General features: G+C 44.2%; 1 protein-coding gene across 9 annotated transcripts; it reads left to right on the top strand.

The window, feature by feature from the left end:
- Positions 1–1197: 1197 nt before the first annotated feature.
- ccdc135 (coiled-coil domain containing 135) lies at positions 1198–14678 on the top strand. 9 transcript variants are annotated; one of them, XM_034695140.1, is made up of 19 exons: positions 1207–1314; positions 3160–3254; positions 3325–3359; positions 3476–3736; positions 3838–3963; positions 4249–4449; positions 4588–4734; positions 5459–5677; positions 5805–5939; positions 8457–8523; positions 8987–9115; positions 9187–9330; positions 11331–11536; positions 11640–11855; positions 11949–12059; positions 12919–13029; positions 13281–13475; positions 14250–14389; positions 14523–14678. In XM_034695140.1, exons 4-19 carry the CDS (start codon positions 3476–3478, stop codon positions 14608–14610), a joined length of 2496 nt encoding a protein of 831 aa, XP_034551031.1. In that variant the 5' UTR covers positions 1207–1314; positions 3160–3254; positions 3325–3359; the 3' UTR covers positions 14611–14678. The 9 variants fall into 9 exon arrangements, with proteins under 9 accessions (XP_034551029.1, XP_034551032.1, XP_034551031.1 ...); XM_034695144.1 differs by having other exon boundaries at positions 1223–1314; positions 9202–9330; positions 14523–14634; XM_034695138.1 differs by lacking the exon at positions 3160–3254 and having other exon boundaries at positions 1198–1314; positions 14523–14634.
- The last annotated feature ends 244 nt before the right edge of the window (positions 14679–14922 follow it).

A 14922-nucleotide genomic window follows, 5' to 3' on the forward strand; every position in this document is an offset into this window, starting at 1 on the left:
TTTATTGGCCAGGTATGCTTGAACACACAAGGAATTTGACTTTGGTAAACTGTGCTCTCTTTGTACAAGGCATAAGAATAAAACATACAAATAAAAATAAAAATATGATAATAACATCAGATATAAATACAAAAGAACAACAAGTAGGCATGAATAATATGTACAGACTTAAATAATATGATAATACTGCAGTGGTGAGTAGCAGAGGTAGTTTTAACATTAAAAAAATAGAAGTTAAATAATAAACTAAATAGAAATATGGAATTCTGCTTGGAGAATTGTTGCATTTTATATATATTTTTTCAAGATTTGTTTTTTGTTGGCAAAATACAAGCTTTACAATACAGGTCCAATATTTCAAACATATTTTCATGTTTTAAACATAGTCATATGAAAAAAAAGCATATATATACACATACAAAAAAAAATATATATATATATATATATGTACATTTATAAAATGAAATAATAACTATATATAAACTGTATATACATACATACAGACATACATACAGACAGACAGACACACATACACGTGCATACACACACACACACACACACACAAATAAATAGATATAAAAGATAATAATGTTAAATAAAATAATTGTATATATGTACTTCTAATGAGTTAACAGGTAAGTAGCTGAATAAAGCGATGAATATAACAATGAAACAATCAAAATAAGAGAAATAATAGTTATAAGATAAGAAAAAAATGTAGATTCAAAGTAGTAATTAAAGATTCGTGAAGACAAAATAAAAATAAATATAAATGAATGTACTTAAGACATATCTAACTTGAGTTTGAATTATCAAATGAATGCGTCAACTGCAATCAAGTGAAGAAATGAAATAAAATAAAATAAAATGCTGCTTTAACACCCCCTCCCCCCACCCATTACCCACCCTCTACCCTTGTAAGACTCTTTCAATTGTTGTTGCATTGTATATTTACAGAGAGTATTGATCTGACAGGTTATATTTTTTACAGTCTATGATTATATTACACTGTTATGGTTTAGTGTTCATCAGAGAGACAGCTGATCACAGTTATCCAACAAGAAGTTCACCTCAGCCTGCAGATACAAGGAAACAGATTCTGATATAGATTCTATATATCCTTACATCCTGCAGGAGGAAGCTCTTAGTTGTTGCTTCTGTTATTTTCGAGAGCCACGTAAAAGCAACACAGTGTGACGTCATCGCGTAACGCTCACTGATTGTTGCCATGGACACGGACAAACTGAGGAGTAGCAGAAACTTCAACAAGGAGAGATATTTACCGAACAGAGCCTCTAACTGCTGAGAGACCGGGTGGGTTACACTTTACTACACTTTACTACACTTTATTATTTCATGTAAAATCAAAACTGTCACTTTTTAATCCGCCATCTTTAAAAACTCACCGTCTGTTCTTATTAAACTCGGCTAACCTAGCTTAACGGCTACAGGAACTCTAACGGTCGGTTTAGCTTCAGTCTCTCCAAACACACACTGATGGTTTATTAAGAAAAAAGTCATCAAATGTACTGGTTTTATTTCTTTTCTACCTTAAGATCATGTGAGACCAGGTCCTGATCCAAAACCCCAGAACCTAGGCTTCTCAAGTCTGGACTAGGTTATTCTACAGAGGCTTCAGTCTCTTTAAACTCATATTTTCTGATTTATTAAGCCTCTTTGAACTCATCAAAATGCAAAAAGTCATCAATCTTACAGTTCTTTATTTGTTTTTAACATTTAGGTCATGTGAGACCAAATCCTGATCCAGATCCACATTACTTAGACCAGTCAAATCTGGTCTAAAGTATTCTACAGACTCTTTCAAAGGTGGAGTCAGATTTGAGAAACCTTTAGTCTGTTTGTGAAAATCTAAGAAACAGAGGTTTCATCATCATCATCATCGTTTAATTTGCCATCTAGACCGTGTTGGACCAGGTCCTGATCCAAAACCCCAGAACCTAGGCCTCTCAGGTCTGGACTAGGTTATTCTACAGAGGCTTCAGTCTCTTCAAACACACATTTGATGGTTTATTAAGCCTCTTTTAACTCATCAAAATGCAAAAAGTCATCAATCTTACAGGTTTTTTTTTTGGTTTTTTTTAACCCTAAGATCATGTGAGACCAGGTCCTGACCCAGATCCACATTACTTAGACCGGTCAAATCTGGTCTAAAGTATTCTACAGACTCTTTCAAAGGTGGAGTCAGATCTGAGAAACCTTTAGTCTGTTTGTGAAAATGTCAGAAGAGGAGATTTCATCATAATCATCATCGTTTAATTTGCCATCTAGATCGTGTTGGACCAGGTCCTGATCCAAAATCCCAGGTCCTGATCCAAAACCCCAGAACCTAGGCTTCCCCCCTCTGTGGCTTTTTGAGATAAATGTTCATCAATCTTACAGTTCTTTAATTTTTTTTAACCTTTAGGTCATGTGAGACCAAATCCTGATCCAGATCCACATCACGTAGACCGGTCAAATCTGGTCTAAAGTATTCTACAGACTCTTTCAAAGGTGGAGTCAGATCTGAGAAACCTTAAAGTCTGTTTGTGAAAATGTCAGAAGAGGACATTTCATCATCATCATCATTTAATTTGCCATCTAGACCGTGTTGGACCAGGTCCTGATCCAAAACCCCAGAACCTAGGCCTCTCAGGTCTAGACTAGATTATTCTACAGAGGCTTCAGTCTCTTCAAACACACATTTTCTGATATATTAAGCCTCTTTTAACTCATCAAAATGCAAAAAGTCATCAATCTTACAGTTTAAAAAAAAAAATTTAACCCTAAGATCATGTGAGACCAGGTCCTGACCCAGATCCACATTACTTAGACCAGTCTAATCTGATCCAAAGTATTCTACAGACTCTTTTAAAGGTGGAGTCAGATCTGAGAAACCTTTAGTCTGTTTGTGAAAATGTCAGAAGAGGAGATTTCATCATAATCATCATCATCGTTTAATTTGCCATCTAGACCGTGTTGGACCAGGTCCTGATCCAAAACCCCAGAACCTAGGCCTCTCAGGTCTAGACTAGATTATTCTACAGAGGCTTCAGTCTCTTCAAACACACATTTGATGGTTTATTCAGTCTTTTGTAATTAATAAAATCCAAAAGTCATAAATTCTACCGTTTTTTTGTTTGTTTGTTTTCTTACCTTAAGATCATGTGAGACCAGGTCCTGATCCAGATCCACATTACTTAGACCGTTCAGATCTGGTCTAAAGTATTCTACAGAGCCTACAGACTCTTTCAAAGGTGAAGTATGTTTGTGAAAATGTCAGAAGAAGAAATTTCATCATCATCATTTATTTCATTTCCCATCTAGACTCTGATTCCTGACCGCAGGGTCTGCAGCACCAGGTGTGTGTGTGTGTGTGTGTGTGTGTGTGTGTGTGTGTGTGTGTGTGTGTGTGTGTGCGTGTGTGTGTGTGTGTGTTTGAAGCCACGTTTAAACTCCTGTTTTTCTCTCTTTATAGATGGAGACTGTTGTGGAATCCGACAGAGAGGAGCCTGGCGGAGGTGGAGGGACGCTGGAGGACCTGGAGGGGGCTCACAGAGACTTGAATGACTCTTGTTTTCAGACCAAAGCCGAGCTGTGTCCTGAGTCCTACAGGATCAACTCCCCCAACGAGATCCAAATGTTGAAGATGGCCGATAACTTCCAGCGTCAGTTTTCACACCTGTTTCCTGAACACAAACCGTTGCTGCTCTGCGCCGCCAACGAGTGTGGCGTGAAGGTGAAACTCCTCAAACACACTAGACGTTACTTCCTGTCCTTCTCTTTTATCGTCTGTCTGTTTACAGATGACGTTTCTCTCTGATGTTTTCCCTGGTTCAGAAGTTTGTTTCCACGACTCTCCTGCCCACGTCAACGAGCCACCCTGAACTTTACACCTGGGAGGGCTGCGCCAGCTTTGTGGCAGACTTCCTGTCCCTGGTCCCTTTGGATCCTCCTGAAGAACTGGTGAGGAAGACGACACTCACTCACACTCGATTACCTCATCGGCTTGTTTTGAATCACAAGCAGTTGAACAAGAGCTCTGCAGGGTTCAAACAAACATGATGAAGGACTGTTTTTAAAGCCACACAAGCATTAAAGCAGTCACTGCGCCGTGTTGCAGCACGTTCATGTGCAGCATGTTGCATTTGTTTTGGGTCGTTTCTTTGGATCTGTCAGCCCCTGTAATAAAAACTGTCTTGGCGTGGATGTGTGACAGTGAAGGTGTGTATGTGTGTGTCCCTGTTCCAGCCCAGGACGCTGTTCTCCCCCTCCTCAGTGCTGCAGAGTCAGAGAGCCACGTGTTTTGAGTTTGCCTCCCTGCTGTGCAGCCTGCTGATCGGCGCCAACTACGACGCCTTCTGTGTCAGCGGCTTCGCTGTCAAAGAGATGTGTCTGCTGGACCAGAGCCTGCAGGAGTGCCCCCTGCTGGACACTCCTGCCAAGGACAAGGTGAGCCCTGCTTTTCATGCATCATCATACCTGTAAGCTGTGATGAATGAACTGTCTCATGACTTTCCTCCCACAGTCAGACAGATGGTTGACTCACAGATATGAACGTCTGTCCGGTTGTGCTTCATGTTTGTGCAGAGTGTGATCCCACAGCAGGAGGAGCAGCAGGAGGAGAAGTACAAACTGAAGCATCAGAGGGAGCTGAAGAGTCGCTTTTTGATGCAGCAAGAGAAGAAGAAACAGGATGCTGATGCTGCACTGCTCCAGACACAGGAACTTCAGGAGGTAATGTGATGTTCCTGCTGGATTGACACCAGATCCATGTCCGGTCCGTCTCCGATCCGTTGCGGTCCGGCTCCGTGTTCTCTCGTCCGTCAACACCCACCGGTTGCGTTTTCCTAACGTAGCACGGAGCAGGACCGCCGGTCAGCTGGAGTCATGTGACCAAGGTTTCCCCGTGGTAATCCCTGAATCAAGGATTCTCCTCCTCCTCCTCTCCTCATCCATGTTGTCTTTCTGGTCCTCTGAAAACCTCTGACCTGTTGACTCCAGGCCTGGCTCCGCTCATCATGACTTTGGTTTGTTGTTGTAGTTAAGTGAAATACGATCTGGTGATAACACAGAGTGTTTTATTCTGAAAATTAACCGGATGTTTTCATTTTGTTTTGGTGAAACCTGACTTCCTGTCCCGCTCCATCTGCTCTGTTGAGATTGTTGCGTCGTGCTCCGGCATCCGGCACAAATAGAAGTCTTGCGTATCTGATCCGGAGGACTCAGACCTGCCGGATCAGAGACGCAGCAGGAACGCAACAGAGCAGATCCAGTGGAAGTTAACACATTGACTAGAATAGAAACCTGTCAGATCCGGTGCTGTGACGGATCGGAGACAGACCTGACTCGGATCTGGTGGAATTTGGCCATGACTGTTACTGTCAGAACACAGAAACCCTTTAATTCAGCTAAGAGTGACACCTTTCCCCTTTGACCTCCTCTGGTTCTGTCTGAGCAGCAAAATGAGCAGCAGCCTGCAGACACCCTGCGTGGCCTGCGCAGACACTGCTGGGTGCTGGTGCTGTCAGGGAGCCGCAACGTCCAAGAGAACTTCTTCATCGACCCTCTGACGGGAAACCGCTGCTCCACCGACGACGACAGCTTCCTGGGCGTCGACAGCGTGTGGGACAACTTCAACTACTACGTCAACATGCAGGACTGCAGCAACGGCTGCTCTGTGAGTCCACGACAACCCCACACCTGATGAAACATCACTGTCAGACTGAACTGAATCTGCTCTGTGTGTGTGTGTGTGTGTGTGTGTGTGTGTGTGTGTGTGTGTGTGTGTGTGTGTGTGTGTGTAGAAGATGGTGTATGACCTGGAGGATGTAAGCCTGTGGGAGCCGGTCTTGTTTGGAGCAACCAGTAAGAAGAAGCTGATTCTGGAGGTCTCGAAAAGGAAGCAGGAAAAGCTGAGGAGGCATGTCAAGGATGAAGAGGTGTGTGAGTGTTAACGTGTGTGTGCATGTTCAGTTCATACCCTCACATTAGAGCACTTTTGATAGTTGGTATTTAGACTTCAAAGGATCAAGCTCAGAGGAGATGACATGATGCCACGTTCTCATTTTTGAGATCATTCTGATCACCGCCTGAGTGCACGGTCAATGTGGATTCATGCGCCACAGAAAATAGTCCCAAACCAGAGCTCTGTTTCCTCTTTTTTTTTTGGTTAATGACATTCCAGGAAACTACCAGTAAAAAAACAGGTTTTTATATGTAATACCAACACTGAACACCAGATGGAGCACACACATCTGTGATTCACTTGATTTCTCTTTCTTTCATTAGTTTTTATTTGTTCTATCTTTTTTGTATGTGTGTGTACTTTTCAAAAGAAGAAGCTGTGATTCTCTTGATTTAGCAGCTTGTAACAGTAGTCTTCTCTCAGCCCACCGTGAATGCGTCTCTCCTCCCGGTGTTCCGGTTTTAAAAGTGACCCTGTAAACTGGAGACCTTCAGCTGAACGTGTCAGTGTTTGTGGAGTTTACACAGCTGTCAAAACACAGAGGGAGTTCCTGGGAATGCAAACTAGTTTAGTTTTTATTAAGATTTCAAAATATCCTCATCAGATATTTAATGATGGTCTAAAGACGTTTATTAGGAGTGCATCCGGCTGAGAGTCTCCAGTTAACAGGGTCGCTGTTTAAACCAAAACACCGGCCGGTCTCTGCGATCACGGCTTTTTGAGTTCAAAAGGATTTTAAAGGCGTGTTGAAACGTCTTTGCTACTCGCGCTTATCTCCTCTCACGTGTTGATTCATTCTTTGCTTTTTCCATGTTTTTAACCGCAGGAGCAAAATATTCACTTTTTTCATGTTTTTCTGCTTTTGGAGCACAATTTCAAATTTGAGGAAAATTTATTTTTGGACATGCTCCGGGTCAACTTTTTGTCTTTTTTTTTTTGGTCAAATTATTTTTGTCAAAACTTTTTTTTCATATTATTTTTTTTTTCAAAAAAATTTTTTTCAAATTATTTTTTTCATTTTTTATTTTTTTCCCAAAAAAAAAAATTCAAATTTTTTTTTCACTTTTTTTTTTTTTTACATTTTTTTTTCAAAAAAAAATTTTTTCACTCTTTTTTTCTACACTTTTTTTTTTCAAAAACAATTTTTCACTTTTTTTTTAAAAAAATTTCAAAAAAACATTCACAGTCATTGTTTTTCCATCTGTGATGAATGGCATTCATCTTTGTTTTACTGCCCTCTACTGGTCTGGTGGTGTAGTGCCAAAGGATTTTAAAGCCGTGTCGAAACGTCTTTGCTACTCGCGCTTATCTCCTCTCACGTGTTGATTCATTCTTTGCTTTTTACATGTTTTTAACCGCAGGAGCAAAATTTTCACTTTTATTCATGTTTTTCTGGTTTTGGAGCACAATTTCATATTTGAGGAAAATTAATTTTTCGACAGGCTCCAGGTCAACTTTTTTGTCAAATTTTTTTTTTTTTTTTTTTTTTTTTAAATTTATTTTCAAAAAATGTTTTTTAAATTTTATTTATTTTTTTTTTTTCAAAAAAAATTTTCTAACGTTTTTTTTTCACTTTTTTTTTTTTTTTTTCTCAAAATTTTCAAAAATCCATTCACAGTAATTTTTTTTTCCATCTGTGATGAATGGCATTCATCTTTGTTTTACTGCCCTCTACTGGTCTGGTGGTGTAGTGCCAAAGGATTTTAAAGCCGTGTCGAAACGTCTTTGCTACTCGCGCTTATCTCCTCTCACGTGTTGATTCAATGAATCCATCTGTGATGAAATATAGCACCATCTAAAACAGCGCCAGCTGAGTCTCTTCATGCTAACAGGCTAACTGTTGTGTTGCTCATAATGATACCTGCCTGTCCGTCTGCTTCTATGGTGTCATCTGTGATGAATGGCATTCCTCTTTGTTTTACTGCCCTCTACTGGTCTGGTGGTGTAGTGCACTTACTTTTTTTTTCCCTCCATACGTCACTGGCCTGATTTACACAATCTACCCGGGACTTCAGCCCACGGTCGAAACGCAGACAACAATGGGGGCACAGGAACCTTTTAGTTCAGGGGAAAGTAGTTCTGGGGACTAAAAGACCCTGGAACTCTTGGTCAAAATGCACCTATGGGAAGACTCCAGGTGATTGAGTGTGAGGGACGCAAACTGGTTCTCCACTGTGGCGTTGTGAGTTTGGTTTGAGGGTTCCAAAATTCCCCCCTCAGTGGCTTTTTGAGATAAATGTTCGGACTGCCAAATAAAAGTTCTCTCTGCAACGTAAAAGTTCATCATAAGAAATCAGGTAAATCAAAGTTTGATGCTTTGTCTGCAAGGTTTGTAAGATTTACTTCTTTTTATCCTGAACAACATCAGCTAACTCGTGATATTCAGATACTTACATTCAGGTAGGACGGCTGAAGAGGGACAGGAACTGTGGGGAGCAGAAGACCTGTTGGTTTGAAACTTTGTGCCTCTGTTCTGTTTTTTCCGTGTCAGGAGAAGAAGCTCAGGGTTTTTGAGATGCCCAGGTCGTGGGTGGATTGCATCAACATCTCAAAACAAGGTACCATACCTTTATACACTCCACACTTTTATCTGATGATGCTCCACACACTCTCAGCCATCTTTGTTTTCAGGGTCAAGTTGTTTTTTATATTTTTATGTGCAGAAGAAAGTGTGTGATTTCTTTCAGCTCAGGGCACAAAAACCGAGTTTTGTCACCGTAATACAAACATGAAACACTTTAAAGAAATCATTTTTTTCAGCCTTTTTTAATATCTGAAGTCTAACTGACTCCTTGGTTTTGACATTGTGAGGCTGTAAAGGCTTCAAAGTACTCAAACAGTTCTTGTTTGTGTCGCTGACATCCCAGAAAGGATCCACAGAGAGAGAGACCTTTATGTTAATGTCACCTTACAAAGAGTCCTGAGTTTTATCAACCATCAGAGCCCGTTGAAGTGTGACCCTGAACGGTTTCCTCTGAACCCTAACTCACGCCTCCGATGCTGCACTTCATTTCTTCTCAGACCTGGAGGACCGCTGGCCGGGAAGAAAGAAGGCGACCCTCTACAGGAGAGCAAAGCTGGAGAGGTTCTCTCTGTACCTGAGGCCAGACAGGCTGGTCACACGGCTCACGACCTACAAAGACCTGAACTGTGAGTGTTTGAAGGATTCAATCAAGTTAACCTGTTCAGACAGTTATATAAGCTTTTTATGTCATCATCAGTTTTCTGTGTTAAAGATACCGAGCCGGTCAGAGTGAAGGAGTGGTATAAGAACCGCATGGACCACCTGGAGGAGAAGGAGATCAACAAGGTCGACAACGTCACCTCAGAACGCTTCAAACACGGGAGACGTTTCAGCCTTTTATGTAAACCTCACATCAACACAACACAAGAATAAAGACACAGATTACCTGTGCAGAGGACAGATTACATGTGCAGAGGACAGATTAACTGTGCAGAGGACAGATTAACTGTGCAGAGGACAGATTACATGTGCAGAGGACAGATTAACTGTGCAGAGGACAGATTACCTGTGCAGGAGGACAGATTACCTGTGCAGGAGGACAGATTAACTGTGCAGAGGACAGATTAACTGTGCAGAGGACAGATTAACTGTGCAGGAGGACAGATTAACTGTGCAGGAGGACAGATTAACTGTGCAGAGGACAGATTAACTGTGCAGAGGACAGATTAACTGTGCAGGAGGACAGATTAACTGTGCAGAGGACAGATTAACTGTGCAGGAGGACAGATTAACTGTGCAGAGGACAGATTAACTGTGCAGGAGGACAGATTAACTGTGCAGAGGACAGATTAACTGTGCAGAGGACAGATTAACTGTGCAGAGGACAGATTAACTGTGCAGGAGGACAGATTAACTGTGCAGAGGACAGATTACCTGTGCAGGAGGACAGATTACCTGTGCAGGAGGACAGATTACCTGTGCAGGAGGACAGATTAACTGTGCAGAGGACAGATTACCTGTGCAGGAGGACAGATTAACTGTGCAGAGGACAGATTAACTGTGCAGAGGACAGATTACCTGTGCAGAGGACAGATTAACTGTGCAGAGGACAGATTACCTGTGCAGAGGACAGATTAACTGTGCAGAGGACAGATTAACTGTGCAGAGGACAGATTAACTGTGCAGGAGGACAGATTAACTGTGCAGAGGACAGATTACCTGTGCAGGAGGACAGATTACCTGTGCAGGAGGACAGATTACCTGTGCACTGTGCAGAGGACAGATTACCTGTGCAGAGGACAGATTACCTGTGCAGGAGGACAGATTACCTGTGCAGGAGGACAGATTACCTGTGCAGGAGGACAGATTACCTGTGCAGAGGACAGATTACCTGTGCAGAGGACAGATTACCTGTGCAGAGAACACATTACCTGTGCAGAGGACAGATTACCTGTGCAGAGGACAGATTACCTGTGCAGAGGACAGATTACCTGTGCAGGAGGACAGATTACCTGTGCAGAGGACAGATTACCTGTGCAGAGGACAGATTACCTGTGCAGAGGACACATTACCTGTGCAGAGGACAGATTACCTGTGCAGGAGGACAGATTACCTGTGCAGGAGGACAGATTACCTGTGCAGGAGGACAGATTAACTGTGCAGAGGACAGATTAACTGTGCAGAGGACAGATTACCTGTGCAGAGGACAGATTAACTGTGCAGAGGACAGATTAACTGTGCAGGAGGACAGATTAACTGTGCAGAGGACAGATTACCTGTGCAGGAGGACAGATTACCTGTGCAGGAGGACAGATTACCTGTGCAGAGGACAGATTACCTGTGCAGAGGACAGATTACCTGTGCAGAGGACAGATTACCTGTGCAGGAGGACAGATTACCTGTGCAGGAGGACAGATTACCTGTGCAGGAGGACAGATTACCTGTGCAGAGGACAGATTACCTGTGCAGAGGACAGATTACCTGTGCAGAGAACACATTACCTGTGCAGAGGACAGATTACCTGTGCAGAGGACAGATTACCTGTGCAGAGGACAGATTACCTGTGCAGGAGGACAGATTACCTGTGCAGAGGACAGATTACCTGTGCAGAGGACAGATTACCTGTGCAGAGGACACATTACCTGTGCAGAGGACAGATTACCTGTGCAGGAGGACAGATTACCTGTGCAGGAGGACAGATTACCTGTGAAGAGGACAGATTACCTGTGCAGAGGACAGATTACCTGTGAAGGGGACAGAAAAATGATGATGATGAGATGATAATGGGGAGTGTGTGTGTGTGTGTGTGTGTGTGTGTGTGTGTGTGTGTGTGTGTGTGTGTGTGTGTGTGTGTGTGTGTGTGTGTGTGTGTGTGTGTGTGTGTGTGTGTGTGGGGCTCAGTTCACAGGTACTCTGACACCGAGCAGGAGATGGAGTTCAGCAGTGTTCGTTTTGACGGTCTGGTTCGGAAGTTTGAGTCGCGGTCTGAGCTGAAGGAGGACTTCGAGGGCCGGCCTGACTTCCTCTACCACCGATACGCCGTCTTTGATCCGGATCTCCCGCTCTCAGGTGTGGTCCTTTCTGATGTGGAAAAAGGATGGCTACAGGTGATACATATTCACGCTCACAGGAGAGCTCTTAGTTTGTATCCTAGCGTCTGTTCATCAGTCCGAGCTCTTCTCCTCTGTCCTCCTCTGTGTGTGTGAGCAGAAAGTGGGGGAGCGTTTCCACAGGAACACATCCAAACCCGCCAGCGAAGACGTGGCCGAGCGACTGTTCCTAACGGCTCACGGACGCATCGAGGTGACCTACCACTCAGACGATCACAGAGCCGTCCCTTCAAAGAGGAGCTTCATCAAACCACGGGAGTCAACGAATGAGGAGAAGGCTGAGGACTTCAGGAGAGAGATGGCCACCAGTTTCCAGGTACAGACGACGAACAGCTGTAACCGCCTGAGATCATACGCTGTGATAAAGATGTGTGTGTGTGTGTGTGTGTGTATGTGTGTGTGGGCTCAGGTGGATCCAGCTGATAGGCCTCTGTCCACTCTGGCTCTGAGTAAGATCATGAAGGCTCTGAAGGAGGATGAGGAGACAGTGGCTCTCCAAATACAACAGTCGAGGGAAGAGGTAAAAACACTGCAGCTGCGTCATGGTAACCAGCTCAGCATCCCTGATTCTTCACACTTTCATGGTCCCATACAATAAAGAACACACGCTGTTACTCGTCTACACATGTGCTCTGCTGCACGCCTCCTCACCTGCACCCGCTCCCGTGACCACATCTCCCCCGTCCTCCAACATCCTCATTGGCTCCATGTCCCCTACTGTATACAGTTTAAAATCCTCCTCCTCACCCACAAAGCCCTCCACCACCAGGCTCCTTCCTACCTCACTGACCTCCTCCCCCACCAGGCCCCTTCCTACCTCACAGACCTCCTCCACCACCAGGCCCCTTCCTACCTCACTGACCTCCTCCACCACCAGGCCCCTTCCTACCTCACAGACCTCCTCCACCACCAGGCCCCTTCCTATCTCACTGACCTCATCCCCCACCAGGCCCCTTCCTACCTCACAGACCTCCTCCACCACCAGGCCCCTTCCTACCTCACTGACCTCCTCCACCACCAGGCCCCTTCCTACCTCACTGACCTCCTCCACCACCAGGCCCCTTCCTACCTCACTGACCTCCTCCACCACCAGGCCCCTTCCTACCTCACAGACCTCCTCCACCACCAGGCCCCTTCCTACCTCACTGACCTCCTCCACCACCAGGCCCCTTCCTACCTGAAACCCAACTTCACCCTCAGTTTGTTGGTTAAACTCTCAATGTGACGATTAAAAGCGGATTTTCATCTAAGAGAAACCCCAAAATATTTAAATGCTGCGACACATTCAATCACCTCATTGGTGAAACCTGAGAGTCCTCGTTGGACGCCCTCTTAGTTACAACATGAACTCTTCCTCCATCACCTTTCTGTGCCCGTAGGTAACAGCCATCGTGGCCTGCAGGCAGAAGGAGCAGGAAGACGTGCAGTCGTACTTCTCACCGTGGACGGCGACCGGAGCAGCCAGAGTCCGCAGCCAGAAGCAGGAATTGGTGAGACGAACCCACACAGATTCCAAACTTAACAGCCATCATGTCAACAAAGCTTCAGCAGCTCTGGCATTTAATGACTTCAATCAATGAAGTCACGCTGCCTGTGTTTGGGAGAGGTTTTTTTAACTCCCACAAAGTTCACCTGGAACAAAGTGATTCATTGTCTGCAGCCAAAGCACTCTGAAACACAATCATCCATGCTTCTGTTTAAACTGAAACACACTGAGCCGTATCATTTTGTGCTGTCGCAGGAGCGTGTGGCTGCAGAGGAGCAGAAGTGGTTTCAGGAGAGGAGGGACGACGTCCTGGCTTCACTCCTGATCGACCTGGACCAGACAAAGACTCTTGACAAGAAGCAGGCCAAGGAGCTGTACCAGAAGTGTTTGTCCAACTTCAAAGAGAGAATGGTGGAGCAGGCCAACCTCATTCAGGAGCGCTGTAACAAGGTAAAGCTGTTTCATGAGAAAGGGACAGTGTAGTGAGTGGGTTGTTTCAGTGGATTAGAACCAAGCGGCAACCTCCGGTCTCAAACGATGAAGCCCATGCTGAAGTGTTATAAACTGCAGTTCATCGAGTGTCCACTTGAGGCTGGCTGCAGAAACACAGGAAACCACATAGACACCCATTCAAAGGAGACGATCTTTGCAGCATTAATAAACATGTTTACAGCCTGGTACAAAAACGGCTTGGCTACAGAAGCTAATCTCTGTATCGGCACACACTGTACAGGGGGGGGATTTTTTTCTAATGTGACGGTTCAGAAGATATTAAGATTACGAGTTTTTGCCCAAATAAGGACATGACTGACGTGACTCCCGGTCGGGAACACATAGCTGTTGGCGAGGAGGCTCAAACTCCTCCCCTTTACGTCACACTCTGCCTGGTTGAGTTCCGCATTTCCAATATGGCTGCCGCCGTCGACTGGCTTCAGAACAACGCTCAGGAACAGATGGGTGACGTCACAGGGCGGTCCATCCTCTCTGTGATTTACACACTCAATGCTCTGCTGGCTTTTGTGATGCGGTTAGCTGCGCCTGCATGCTTAGTTCGTAAGTCGTAGCTTAAATTATTAACAAGTTATTATTTTTAACTTGTGAACCGAGCTGTCTGGAGAAAAGTCGAAGACAAAAGCTAGAATAAAGAAGATTTCCAGATACTACGCCTCCTCTGACTTTAAACGGTTTGTGGGAGCACTAACACGTTTATATTTCTGGGTTTAGGTGACACAGGAGCTGGAGAGGAAGCAGCAGGGCTACCACAAGAACCAGCTCACAATGACGGAAGAACAAGTAGAGGAGTACCAAACCTACTGCCAGGACACTACCCTGCAGATAAAAGTCACCAGTGAAAGGATGAAAATGTACACACACACGCGTACAGATAGCTTTCCTTTAATCATGTTGAACCGTTGGCTAGCCGGCTAGCTGCGGCCACACATCATGAGCATAGAAGTTAGTGTCAATAAAGTGAGTGGGTATGTGTTTTTGTTTCAGGCACAAGGAGGCATCTGCCAAGAAATATACTGCTCTCACAGAGAAGCTGACCAAGCACCCTCAGCTGGCTCCCTTCCTGAAAAGCTGAGCCCGGAGATGTCTGTTGTTTTTTTGAAAAAAAGATGATCTCTCCATAAATGATGTTTAAATATTCTATAAGAGTTATTGTTTACTGTGTTTATCCAGAGAAGCGCCACAACTTCAGTTTGTAGTGAGTCTCAGTTTCACTGTAAACAGGTCCACAGAGGCTTCCCTCTGGCTTCCTTCAGTGGTATGAACCTGAAACAGAAACTGATGTTCTTGTGATGTTCTTGTAATTAACGGGTCTTCAGTTTGCTGAAATAACAACATCATGATGCAGATTAGTCCAAAGTCTAAAGTCAAGCTTTGTCAGGTCTGT

This window comes from Notolabrus celidotus, chromosome 11 (genome assembly GCF_009762535.1).
Source record: "Notolabrus celidotus isolate fNotCel1 chromosome 11, fNotCel1.pri, whole genome shotgun sequence".
In the NCBI taxonomy this organism is placed as follows: domain Eukaryota; kingdom Metazoa; phylum Chordata; class Actinopteri; order Labriformes; family Labridae; genus Notolabrus; species Notolabrus celidotus.

What these genes read in the sequence shown, in the direction of transcription:
- ccdc135 (XM_034695141.1), top strand. Translation starts at nt 3,476, where the DNA reads ATGGAGACTGTTGTGGAATCCGACAGAGAGGAGCCTGGCGGAGGTGGA. An exon ending in GGCATGTCAAGGATGAAGAG is followed by an intron (nt 5,940 to 8,456) that starts GTGTGTGAGTGT and finishes TTTCCGTGTCAG; the next exon opens with GAGAAGAAGCTCAGGGTTTT. An exon ending in AGATGGCCACCAGTTTCCAG is followed by an intron (nt 11,856 to 11,948) that starts GTACAGACGACG and finishes GTGTGGGCTCAG; the next exon opens with GTGGATCCAGCTGATAGGCC.